Raw genomic sequence first — 12,272 nt, forward strand, 5'->3', positions numbered from 1 at the left:
GGTGCCCATGTCCACTTTCACCTCCTCTTTCCACAAGTTGCTCGGGTCAGCCTGTATCTCTGTCCTACTGCGATCGTGGGCGGCCAACATCTGCTTTATTATGATTTTGGGGTCAAACCCCTCATAACGCTTGATCTCCTGCACAGTCCCTAGCGCTGCCCTCTCTCTCTCTTCAAGCTATTGGGATCCAGCAGGTTCCTGACGGAAGCCTCGTAGTCGTTCCCGAATTCTTGGATATACTGATTTAATAGTTCAGTAAAGTCAGCCATGGTGGAACCTGTGCCCCAGCTGTCATCTAACTACTGTGACCTTGGCTCTGGGACTTTCTTCTAAAGGCTCAGGTTTCACTGATGGGCCAGCTTCCTCACACTGGCAGAGCTTATGATAAAGGCTGAGAGCTGAAGGCAATATGGATGTGCCCATACTTGATTCAGGAGACTCAAGCTTGATATTTGTTGGTAACAAGTCCAGAGGGTCCACTTGAATAGCCACAGACTTCTTGTCTGTCTCCCTGCTTGATGTTGGTCTAAGAGGAATGAGGTCTAAATCCCTCAAATCAGATATCACAATGCAAAGCGAGACGGGGGAGGGGGAGTGGATTTATTGGACCAGCAAATGCAGTAAAATGAACCACAACAGTAATTATTTATAGTTGTGTTTGTGGTGAACATGTATAATGATAGCGTACTGGTGCAAAGTTTAGGATTCTTTAGTGAATTCTTTACTTTAACGTGTACCCGTCAATGTGCGATTAACCCTAACCCTTTAAAAAAAAAATTTTGCAAAAAACCAATTTTCAAATATATCGTTTCAAACAATATAGAATACAGAACAAGAACAACGAAATTGATCTTGACAAAGAGCAACGAAGTCAATCTCTACAAGGAGTAATGAAGTCAAACTTCAAACTTTCATATTTCTGAAAAATTGCCAGAATTTTACCAGTGATTGCAGCTTCACTCTTCTAATGAGTTCGTGCTTCTTTTTCTGTCAGTGTCTTGTCACAAAATTTGACTTAATTACTTCTTCGTCAAGCAGCAGGGAAGAACGATGGACCAGCAGCAATCTTGAGTCTTCTTTGGATCGGTTATGATCGGTTACCATGATGGCGGCTGATGGCGGTGGAACAACTGAAATGAAATCGCAATGGCGCATGTCATGAATCGGCAACGGTGATTGGCTGAAATTGAACGTAGACATTCAATTGTTGTCACCAAGTTAAATTAATTACCAGTAGTGAACAAAAGCTACACCGAAAACAAAAAAAAAGAAAAGAAAACGTACTTTTTTTTTTTACTTTTTTGCTACAAAAGTTATCGCCAAAGAATGGAAAAGATTTATGTATGTGTAATTTGATTTATACCACAATTTATTTTGTAAAATTTTGTGGGAACCAGTAATCCTAGCTCATGTTTACGATTCACATTAAATATGTATGAACTGAATTATTTAATTGATTTTTATTTACTGATAGATAAAATGTTGTTTAATGGATGAATTCACAATTCAAATAAGGAAACTTTCTTTCGTTCACGTAGGATACGTGTAGACGTCTAGGGAAGTTTCTAGATCATTTATGTTTTGTGTACAAGTTGGTTGAGTGCGAAGTAACTATATAGTGAATACTGAAATAACAATTGCGATATTGCAATGTGATGTCGAAGTTATTTGAGTATATTTGCCAACGTTTAATTAGGAAATGAAGGTTGAACCGTAAACGATATCATGACTATTCTTTCTAAAGTAACGATCTGTTTGACATTTTGTGAAGCGTAAGGTAACCGTACCTCAATGGAAGTATAACTGATATGCAGTACATAACCTTGTAGCTCTTAGAGGTTATGTTGTGAGGTATACTATTTTCCACTAAGTTGACGGTGTTTTACACGAATTAACCTTCTCTAACGAAGCGAGAAACATGGCGTATTTAACAAGAAAAGAAATAGACGAAATGAAACCGCAAATTGAGAAAGCGGTTCATAAGTTCCTTGGTTTCGGAGAACCTGCTATCGTTACCACGGCTGTCAACTGTATCACCTCTGGCTATGACAAACGTAAAACGGCAGGTTAGTATTGCAATTATTTAAAAAATTATAAATAAAGCTGTTTTAATATACTATACATTTTGTATAATTATTGCATAGTTTTAAGTAATTTACATGCATTTATGCACATATATGTCTTATGCACGATGCGCATCAGTTGAACACTCAAATTTACTAAAATGAAAGGATTGACATGTCTGATGTTCTTTTAGATAAACTATCTGCCTTGTTGGAAGACAAAAAAGCTTCAAAGTTAACTGAAAAAATATTTGCAATCTACGATGATGCCAAAGCAGCACAGAAGAGTAAGAAGCGTAATCATGTGGAGGATAAAAATAAAGAAAAAGAAGCGAAGAAACCTAGATTTAGAGATGATGAAGTAAAAAATGAAAAGACAACAGAAGCACAATTATCTACAGATAAGGTATGTAATCTTTATTACTGCTATTGTTCAAGTGAAACATTACCTATGTTTATGCTAATGGTATATGTACAGATACGACAAATGATGGCTAATGCTCAAAGAGAAATTGAAGAACGGAAGAGGGCATTAAAGGTCATTAAGCAAGAAGAGGTATCTCCAATGAAACCATTGCTTAAAACACGAGATTCATTACCAACAGTAGGTAGCATGTATAACCAAGGTCTTTTGAGTAAAACGGATTCTGACAAAGCACGAAAAATTGCTGCATTACAAGCTCAAATCAGAAGTAAACTCAGCTCGGGTCTCCTCGGCAATGTCAGCGTACCTGACAAACCGACTCCATTAATCTTAGACGAATCAGGAAGGACAGTAGATATAACAGGCAAAGAAGTTCAACTTACACAAGTGGTGCCAACATTGAAAGCCAATATACGTGCGAAAAAGCGTGAAGAATTCAAAGCACAGTTACAAGAATCCAAGGGTCCTGAAGAAATTCAGGACACCCATTTTTTCGACACTAGGATAGGCGTGAAACCAGCAGTGCGTGGTAAACGTACACTAAAATTCCATGAACCAGGAAAGTTCCAGCAGTTGGCAGAGAGAATTCGTATGAAGGCCCAGTTAGAGAAGCTACAAAACGAAATTAGTCAAATCGCTAGAAAAACCGGTATAAGTTCAGCAACTAAATTGGCACTTATAGCACCGAAAACTGAAGCTCTCAACGAAGACGTGCCTAACGTGGAATGGTGGGACTCTGTTATATTAACAGGAGGATATCCAAACGAAGATGAGCCTACAGGAATTAAAAATTCTACTATTACTAATCTCGTAGAACATCCTACACAAATGCGGCCACCAAGTACGTATATATTTGGAAGATGTAACCGATAAAAGGCAGTTTCAATTTAGCTATTTAGCCTGTCTATTTTTTTCAGCCGATCCGTTGAAACCAATATATATGCCCGTATTTTTAACGAAGAAGGAACGTAAAAAGTTACGCAGACAAAATAGGCGTGAAGCATGGAAGGAAGAACAGGAAAAAATTCGATTAGGCCTTGAACCACCACCGGAGCCAAAATTAAGAATTTCAAATCTCATGAGAGTATTAGGTACAGAAGCCGTCCAGGATCCTACCAAAATAGAAGCTCATGTTCGCCAGCAAATGGCTAAAAGATTGAAAGCACACGAAGACGCTAATGCAGCACGACGATTAACCGCCGATCAGCGGCGTGAAAAGAAGGCAAGGAAACTTAAGGAAGACACTACACTTGGTGTACACGTGGCTGTTTACAGGTATGCAAATAAACAATATAAGCTATACAAGATATACCATTATTCTCATAGGAAAGTGTTACTGATGATTAACATTATTTTTTATAGAATACGCGATCTATTAAATAACGCGTCGAAGAAATTCAAGGTAGAAACGAATGCGAAACAGCTTTACCTCACTGGTTGCGTGATGCTCTTCCGTGACTGCAACGTTGTTGTAGTAGAAGGGGGCGCAAAACAATTAAATAAGTATAAACGTTTAATGATGAATCGCATCAAATGGGAAGAGGATACTATAAAGGATAATGACGGCAACGACGTGCCCAACAAGTGCGTCCCTGTGTGGGAAGGCACTAGCAAACAACGTCACTTCGGCGAAATCAAATTCAAAGTTTGCCCAATCGAAAAGATGGCTCGTGAGCACTTTAAGAAGCACCAGGTCGAGCACTATTGGGACTTAGCCTACAGCGGAGCTGTTCTTGATAACACGGATGATGTTCGGTCTTAGAACGAAGTTTTGTAATTCGAGCAATAAACACTACCATGCTGATGTGAATGCGAGCATAGATAATTTTAATACCATGTAAGTAAGCAATCGCTATTGAAACGTAATAGTAAATTATCAAAACTGTAATAAACTATGGCAGACAGAGCGAGAATAAAAGTGCTCAAGAGAACTCCGATTGGAAGTCCTTCTTAACCGATTCTAGGAACGCTTCATTTGAATTGTACAATTCCACTGATGAACTATTCAACTGAAGTGCGAACTGGAGATCAGCAACTTTTATTACCCAGAAAATAAATTTGTCGTATAAAAAGTGTTGCGAAACTTTGATTATACGCATGACCAAGACAATGCATCGAATTATTTGAAATGCCGAAAGGGTGTTCTGGAACATTGATTAATTTTGAGCACGTCGTGTTGTCCATACGAATTGCCAAATCATTTTCATACAGTTTTAATGTTCTCTATTTTCAAAGGTAATCTAGTGTCATGTTCTGAAAGTTTAACAAAAATGAAGTGTACAATTTTTGTATAAAAAATTAATTGTTCTCTTTAGCTTCGTAAAGAATCCTCCCGCAGTTTTTGCCAATTTTCGTTTTACACTTTGAAAAATTGAAAAATTGAAAATATTTAAAAAAAAAGATCACATTTTAAATAGATAAATAAATATAACTAGTCACAGTCGACCCTGCACTCGCGCGAGGGTTAATGATTCGCGATGTTCGTAAGAATGTACATCCAGAGCCGACATTACGGTCAAGCCCGTAAGTGTTAATTAGCATAGCGCAATGACATCGCGATGCCAACGCGCGGCACGCTGTGAACGAACACACACGGGGTGTATAGGTACGTGGATCGTAGATGCATTGTAGATGTCTATGGGAAGATGCAAATGCACTTTTGAGCCTTGAAACTGTACGTCCAACCGCGACTGCGGCCAACGGTGTCTATGAAAGGTGAACCTTGGTCTCGTTCATAATACCAATCCGACTGGAGCAACGATGCACTTTTACCGTGGCTCCTAAGTAAGTGTTACGCGCCGGTATATTGTTGACACCCTATATTACTGTGATCCTTACCGAGCCCCACTCTTTTATCCGACCGGACGCACACAGGTTTTACTTTCGTTCGAGGATCGGTCTCAGTTCAGGTTTGCCGCTACATCTTCTCGTACATGCACGGCGCAGGTCTTGCGAAATTCGCCAAGGCAAATGAATTCTATCGCGTGTTGATACAGGGATCGATTACTGCCTTTAAAATAGTCATTCCCCGACGAGTGAAAGATTCATTTTGAGAGAATGTCAACGTGCGTGGAACGGAGATCGATCGACCATGTACTTATCCTCCTGTCCCGGTGAGTGTTTCTGCTTTCGTTCTGTCAGATAAGGTGATAAACCGCGGCTTTCTCGGAACTTATAAGCGACTATCGGAAAATTTGAAACCGCTCTCCTAGAAGATTAACAATCCGTCGGGACGCGGACACGTTGGAAACGGTTTCATCGATTTCCATTCGCGCTTTCGCAATCAACGAAAACTGGGATACCCGCGTTTTCTATTTAGACTTTCAAATTTAATTCCCGCGAGTCACGTGATACAGGGGAAACAATCGAACTGCGGAATAACGTTTACTACTTTCTTCCCGCTAATTATTCCAACACGGAGCAAGCTGATTTTTCTCTCAGGATTCGCCTCGTGTGACCAACAAGATGCAGCCAATTTGGCGGGTTAGTTAATTAGCAGACTTTTCGGGTTCTTAGCGAATGCGTTGAGAAAGTTTTCAGATATTCAAAACTGTTTTCCGCTTGGAATATTTTTTAATTAGTTAGACAAATCTACGCTTCGATCGAAGCTGGTAACAAAGGACAAAGAAGTCTGCGCGCGAATAATATTTAGTTTGCATACACTTTATTGTTTCGAATATACAGAACGTGAGGAAATTTTTATGAGAGATAAACATTCGTATCCTGGAGGCGAACATTTGTGATAAAAAGGGTTTTTTCTCAAGGTCACACTTTCTGAAATTTCAAGGTCAACGATGTTGTTTTAAATGCAAATCGATATTACTAAAAATCATTCGATGCTAATCGATATCGACCGTGATTTTCTCCGAAAAAGTCATTAGCGACTTTCGAACAAGATCTGTTCCTTTAAAAGCTTTTTAAAGCTTCCTGTCCAAAAGTACTCTGAACGAAAAAATTTATTCGATATTAAAATTCGTATTAATGTTTGTCCAAGTTCGTATCCCCGGAAAATTAAGGAACGACCACGTTCTCCCAAAGAAATTCTAAACAAACCTCGAAGAAGGTTGTCCGTCGGTGAGTCAGAGGAAAAAATGGCGCCCATTTACTTACATGGTCTCCTAATCATGGGAGCAAAGAGGGTTACGTAAGGAAATCACAGAAGAACCAGGAAGGCGTCTAAATGTCAGACAGCGATCCTTCGATCCCCTCTTAAGGTCGCTTTAATTTGTTCGAGCGGTGTACCATATTGGAACGATCGAAAAACCAAACGCATTATACCGAGCCAAAAGTTTGGAATCTAGGCGAATCAATGAATGAATTGAACGTGATAAGGGTAACACGGGCGAACCCGGTTGTCTTAGATTGAGGCGAAAAGATATCTTCCAGACAAGGTCTCCGTAGTCTCTGGAAGTTCATTGCGATTCTCGGTGATAAATGTTGAAACGGATCACGCGACTCGTTCAATATTGGTGGACCTAGATTTCGCTAATAAGGGAGCCGTTTTATCGGGAAATCATGCGAATCTTCCCGTCCCCAAAATCCTATCACGCGGGAAGGCAGCCGGCTTTGTCACGTATACCCCATTTCGCTTGCAATGCGGATGTAACACCGACGAAAACTCGTAATCTACATGGCCCAACCCTGCGATTGTCTTTTTAATGATTGATCCCTATCTCATCATTGTCAAGTCAGATAATAAGACAACTGTTGAATTTACATGACAATTATTAGGTAACCTCAAGGTGTACCGTAGGATACATGTTGGAAACAATTTCTCACGAATTCACCGGTGGGAGATGTAACATTACCACGGCGACATCGTCTTCGCGGATAATAAACTCTCACGTTGCTGAAGGGTTTCGTGTCGCCGAAAGGAATTTTGATTATCCCCTAAACCTGCGTCTCTCGCGCTGAAAATCTCAAAAATTTTACGAAGAGGCGTTTGCGAGAAATCCAAATATTAATCTAACCAGAACGAATAACAGAACGATAAAAGACACGATTTCACGGGACGACTTGGCATAATCGCGGCTAGTCCGAGCCTCTCGCGTGCATTCCCACGATACCGAAGGTTACGATATTTCGTGCAACGCTATTATTTTCAATTTCGTTAAAAGTAGTCCCATACTTTCAAGGTACTATAATTGCTGCAACATTCTCGTTATTTGCTATTGAGCAAGTTCTCCGCGGCGTTGTTTCTTAAAGGTCTACCGTAGCCGTTCGATCTTGCCCCGTACAATCATTATCAAATCTGAACGAACCACTTCCAGCTATATGTAAGAACAAATTTATATTTCCTATCCTTAGATTCCGATTCGCAGATTCCTCGTTGCGTTTGTGCTCGTCGAGAGTGCGACCCTGCCGTCGAGCATGTTGCTGGATCTGAATAAGCGTACGAACGTATCGATGCAAAAGTACCATCAGGCCGAGCAAGCGATTCAGAGCTCGCACACGCATTTGAATCATGGTTCCCCGTCGTACTTCCTGAGCGCGTCCCACGAAATAACCGAGCACGCGCAAAATCTCTCGAGGAGAGCTCTACGAATCGAGACGATGGCGATGATGCTAGTGGAGGCGTTGAACATGTCGTCGAAAGAGGCGTCCTCCGTGTTGCCTTCCGTAGCTGCCATTCATTGTCCTGACTCGTCCACCTTTTTACAAGCGATGGCCAGTTGCAAACAATTCGATTCTCGGTACAGAACGCACAGCGGAAGGTGCAACAACGGCTTACACCCGACTTGGGGCGCCGCTCTAGAACCGTACGCAAGATTTCTGCCACCTGAATACGTAGACGGTGTTTCTTTGCCGCGAACGGATCTCCCGAGCGCCAGGGAGGTCTCTTTGAGAGTGCACTCCGGGGGGCTAGATCTGAAACACCCCTATCTGATGGCGCTCACCGCGCTGTTTGGCCAGTTTCTCGTTCACGATCTTGCTCACACGCCGAAAATGGAACTGCCTGACGGTGCGAAACTGAAATGTTGCAATGTGGACTACGAACACTTTCATCCGGAATGCTTCCCCATCCGAGCTGATAACGCTATCGGCTGCATGGAATACTCGAGATCAGCGCCGCACCCGGGAAACTCGTTTCAGGTAACAAGAAGCCGTTCGAACTCGCGGAACGTCTGACAAGATTAGAATAAGAACAGGCTAGCCACTGGGACCGGTGTGCGTGCGATCAATCTTCTTCTTTCGAACGGCAAGATTGATCGTACTGTGTTCCCCGGGGAGACGTTTGATCTGCTTTCTGCTTGTAAGACGTGGGATTAAGAAGGTGTTGTATTTAAACGTACCGTGATATTTGAACGTAGGGATGCAAACTGGGCGCCCGACAGCAGATCAACCAGGCGACCTCGTATCTGGACCTCTCCCCGGTTTATGGAAGTTCCGAAGAGGTAGCGAGGACCCTGCGATCCGGGAAGAGCGGTTTACTGAACACGCAGAGGAAGAATTTGCCCATGCCTTCGCCAAAGTACGAAAGTTGCCGTAGCGCGAACAAAGCTTTCCCGTGTTTTCTTAGCGGGGACTCGCGGGTAAACGAGAATCCCGGTCTCACTTTAATGCACGTGCTTTTTCTGCGAGAACATAACCGAGTCGCTACAGAGCTGGGACAACTGAATCCTCACTGGGACGACGAGAGACTCTACCAGGAGGCAAGAAGGATCGTTATCGCGGAAATGGAGCATATAACTTATAACGAGTTTCTGCCCGTTGTTCTCGGGGAAACAGCCCTCGACAAGTACGTGCACTCTCTTTCGCGCCATAATTAATTTAACGGATTAACAAGTTCACTCGAAAAACGTACACCTAGACCCGTTTCGTTGAAATAACTTAGTTGGTTCTGCACGATGCGACGCGTTTCCGGCCGCGTTTCGTCTGAAGTTGTTAATACGTCTGTGCGTGCGTACATTTAATGGTTCTGGCACAATATTAAAGGTATCAGTTACGGTTAACACACCGAGGATACTTTCGTGGCTACGATACGCGAACGGACGCGGCGCTTGCAAACTCTGTTGCGTCCGCTGGACTCTTCTTCGTGGCCGCGCTGACCCCGAAAACCCTCGACCTAGTTGACTCACGATCGGCGTTAAAGTCCGGAGAAAGATCCTTATTGTCTGCCTTCTACGCTCCGCAAGAGTTTTACGAAGCCGGCGCCATCGATCGTCTGATTGTCGGCGCTACAGGTTGGTGGAAATTATTTGCAACTTAAAATACACCTGGATGCTCGTGAATATTGACAAATCCAATATAAATTCTTCCATTTTTCATCTAATATTTGACATTATATTATATACGAAGTGTCCCGCAAGAGCGTACCTAAAGCAAGTGCTTCTAAAAGGAACAGTTCAATTCATATTTGACGCCATATTTAAAATAAATCAACGAACCATACAACGTCGGAAGCACGAATAGCGTTTGAATGCAATTTTATTAAATAATACCATAGTCTACTACCGATACGTTGTCCCATGAGAACTTGGTTTTAATGACGATCTAGGATGCAAGATTTAATTTCCGTGACAGCGGGACATTCTAGGAAGCCTTTACCGCCAGGATTGAATGAAATCCTTTTGGAACGATACTTCCACGATGGAAAAAGCAACGATATCGCTGTGGATTATGCTGCACAAATCATACAACAGGGACGGGATCACGGCTTGCCACCTTATAACAGATGGCGAACGTTCTGTGATTTGCCGGACATTAACGACTTTGATAGTCTTAGAGGATCGATGGCCAAAGATACTATAGAGAAACTTCGGACCGTTTATAAGTAAGTTTTTCCGTTTAATAGCTTTCATTAATTCTCAGATTGCTCTGTATTTTAACAATGAAGACGCTTTCGAATATAAGTTTGATTTTAGCTATTTATCATGATCTTATATTCTTATTTGTTCGATCAACAGAGACGTGCAAGACATAGATCTTGTGACAGGAGCACTTTCGGAGGCGACTGTGTTCGACTCTGTTCTGGGACCAACATTTCTTTGTTTATTGGGTCGTACTTTCCGCAATATTCGTTTTGGTAAGTGAATTTGACATATTATACAATAAAATTCGTCATCACATTAATATAATTATTCGTCTGTACACGGCGTAGGTGACAGATATTGGTACGAAAATGCGAACACACCAGGTTCGTTTGCCTTAAATCAATTAGAAGAAATTCGGAAAATTACAATGGCGCAGATTCTGTGCTACAATGGCGACAGAGTGCATCTAATGCAACCCAGGGCGTTTCTTCTGCGAGATCGCTTCTTGTAAGTCCATTATGCAAGTTAATGTAATTAAATAATAACGATTTCCTCGCTTTCAGGAATAATATGATCAATTGTTCGATACACACGAGTGCGTCGCCAAATTTTTCAGTTTGGAAAGAGAACAAGGTTCCGTAACTTTTTCGTAGCAGTCTACACATGATAATATGTCCTTGATTGTACATAACGAATCCTAATTTTAGTTACTATTACTTAAAAAAATAATATAATTAACGTTGCTCCTTACAACAGGAAAGGATAGATACTGCACTATTTTTAAGGTACATTAAAAATTTTGTAATGAACGCAGCGATATTCCTTTTATAAAACTGTCTATGAAACATAATAAATATTACACGTAGCATAGACTATGTTCTATACATTGTGCACAAATTTGCTTTAAATTTGCTTTAATTGTTGATATGGTCAGTGTACAGTTTATTTTACAACAATACAACTTTTATTGTACGTTTCCTTACAACCATTCCTTCCATTTCTACGTTCTTAAAAGATTAATTTTTATCATTATTTATTATAAATCAATATTTGTTGAAATCGATTAAAATAACTTTAGTGTTGCTTAGAACCCCGGCGCAATGTTAGTGTAGCGCCCAATGTTACCAACAGTACATGAATTTAGGCGGTTTGTGCCATTTTTATATAGCGTCCGCTATTGTAGTAACAAAGAAGAATTTATTAACACTTTTGGGAATATACAAAATACTAAGCTGTGAATAAAAGTGTACTAAAAATAAGTAGAACATAAAGCAAGAAAACGAAATATATTTCACGGCTTGACTGTACAGTAATACACCATAGAGGAACATAAATGCACTATAGCACCAAAGACTTGCGACCGTTAGTCTTAGAAAATAGCAATAAACAAGACTGCATACTGACCACTAACTGCAGTGTGAGTAGATTTATATTAAATATTCGTATACCTAATATAACTCTGGTATTAGAGGAACAGAAAAGAGAGAACAATGCATTGTATACAATGTTTGTACGGATTCTATGGTCGAATGAAACAGCGCAGATTTCTACCTTTTTCAAATTAGCCGCTTGGTGCAGCACTTTCCCGGAGGCAACGAATTCTCGAGCACGAGTACTTACTCACATTTCCTCTCTCCTACAACTGTATGCATTCGGATGATTGGGCGCATTTGCCGTCTACTTTTTCTGTAATAACTGTGATTCTGTTGCGATACATTGAATTCATTGAATGAACTTCGATTGTGCCATTCAACACAAGCAGATTATAAATGGAACAACAAGCACATTCTAAATGGACAGAAATTCTCATATCACTTGCTGCGTGAATGCCACGCCATCTTGATTATTCTTATGCTTCATTACGTCGTTTTTCCGAAGTCGATGTTCCGATTCAACGACTTTACTGTGGTTATTGATCATTTGTTCAAAATTATTTGAACTTAATTGGATCCACATAAATATGTATGCATGAAAAAAGGGTGATTTCGATGTTGTTAATTTTTATACAATGAACGATACAAGTAGTGTGGA

At 40.8% G+C, this 12,272-nt stretch overlaps 2 protein-coding genes across 6 annotated transcripts; both read left to right on the top strand.

The window, feature by feature from the left end:
• The first annotated feature begins 1,597 nt into the window (after positions 1-1,597).
• Prp3 (pre-mRNA processing factor 3) lies at positions 1,598-4,418 on the top strand. Of its 3 annotated transcripts, none has more exons than XR_013083666.1 (6): positions 1,598-2,066; positions 2,258-2,469; positions 2,542-3,328; positions 3,387-3,762; positions 3,850-4,324; positions 4,389-4,418. XR_013083666.1 is itself a non-coding variant. In XM_076802816.1 (6 exons), exons 2-6 carry the CDS (start codon positions 1,919-1,921, stop codon positions 4,247-4,249), a joined length of 1,923 nt encoding a protein of 640 aa, XP_076658931.1. In that variant the 5' UTR covers positions 1,598-1,777; positions 1,837-1,918; the 3' UTR covers positions 4,250-4,418. The 3 variants fall into 3 exon arrangements, 2 of the variants coding, with proteins under 2 accessions (XP_076658931.1, XP_076658932.1); XM_076802816.1 differs by having other exon boundaries at positions 1,598-1,777; positions 1,837-2,066; positions 3,850-4,418; XM_076802817.1 differs by having other exon boundaries at positions 3,405-3,762; positions 3,850-4,418.
• A 619-nt stretch (positions 4,419-5,037) lies between these two features.
• LOC143362471 (peroxidasin) lies at positions 5,038-11,236 on the top strand. Of its 3 annotated transcripts, none has more exons than XM_076802673.1 (9): positions 5,038-5,271; positions 5,362-5,600; positions 7,809-8,580; positions 8,799-9,226; positions 9,424-9,671; positions 10,012-10,261; positions 10,395-10,513; positions 10,589-10,748; positions 10,805-11,236. In XM_076802673.1, exons 2-9 carry the CDS (start codon positions 5,545-5,547, stop codon positions 10,881-10,883), a joined length of 2,112 nt encoding a protein of 703 aa, XP_076658788.1. In that variant the 5' UTR covers positions 5,038-5,271; positions 5,362-5,544; the 3' UTR covers positions 10,884-11,236. The 3 variants fall into 3 exon arrangements, with proteins under 3 accessions (XP_076658788.1, XP_076658790.1, XP_076658791.1); XM_076802675.1 differs by having other exon boundaries at positions 5,077-5,271; positions 7,795-8,580; positions 10,805-11,235; XM_076802676.1 differs by having other exon boundaries at positions 5,083-5,271; positions 8,187-8,580; positions 10,805-11,235.
• The last annotated feature ends 1,036 nt before the right edge of the window (positions 11,237-12,272 follow it).

This window comes from Halictus rubicundus, chromosome 17 (assembly GCF_050948215.1).
Source record: "Halictus rubicundus isolate RS-2024b chromosome 17, iyHalRubi1_principal, whole genome shotgun sequence".
NCBI classification, from domain to species: Eukaryota; Metazoa; Arthropoda; class Insecta; order Hymenoptera; family Halictidae; genus Halictus; species Halictus rubicundus.

What these genes read in the sequence shown, in the direction of transcription:
- Prp3 (XM_076802816.1), top strand. Translation starts at nt 1,919, where the DNA reads ATGGCGTATTTAACAAGAAAAGAAATAGACGAAATGAAACCGCAAATT. An exon ending in CACAATTATCTACAGATAAG is followed by an intron (nt 2,470 to 2,541) that starts GTATGTAATCTT and finishes GTATATGTACAG; the next exon opens with ATACGACAAATGATGGCTAA. An exon ending in TACACAAATGCGGCCACCAA is followed by an intron (nt 3,329 to 3,386) that starts GTACGTATATAT and finishes TTAGCTATTTAG; the next exon opens with CCTGTCTATTTTTTTCAGCC.
- LOC143362471 (XM_076802673.1), top strand. Translation starts at nt 5,545, where the DNA reads ATGTCAACGTGCGTGGAACGGAGATCGATCGACCATGTACTTATCCTC. An exon ending in TCTGATTGTCGGCGCTACAG is followed by an intron (nt 9,672 to 10,011) that starts GTTGGTGGAAAT and finishes TTTCCGTGACAG; the next exon opens with CGGGACATTCTAGGAAGCCT. An exon ending in CTTCTGCGAGATCGCTTCTT is followed by an intron (nt 10,749 to 10,804) that starts GTAAGTCCATTA and finishes CCTCGCTTTCAG; the next exon opens with GAATAATATGATCAATTGTT.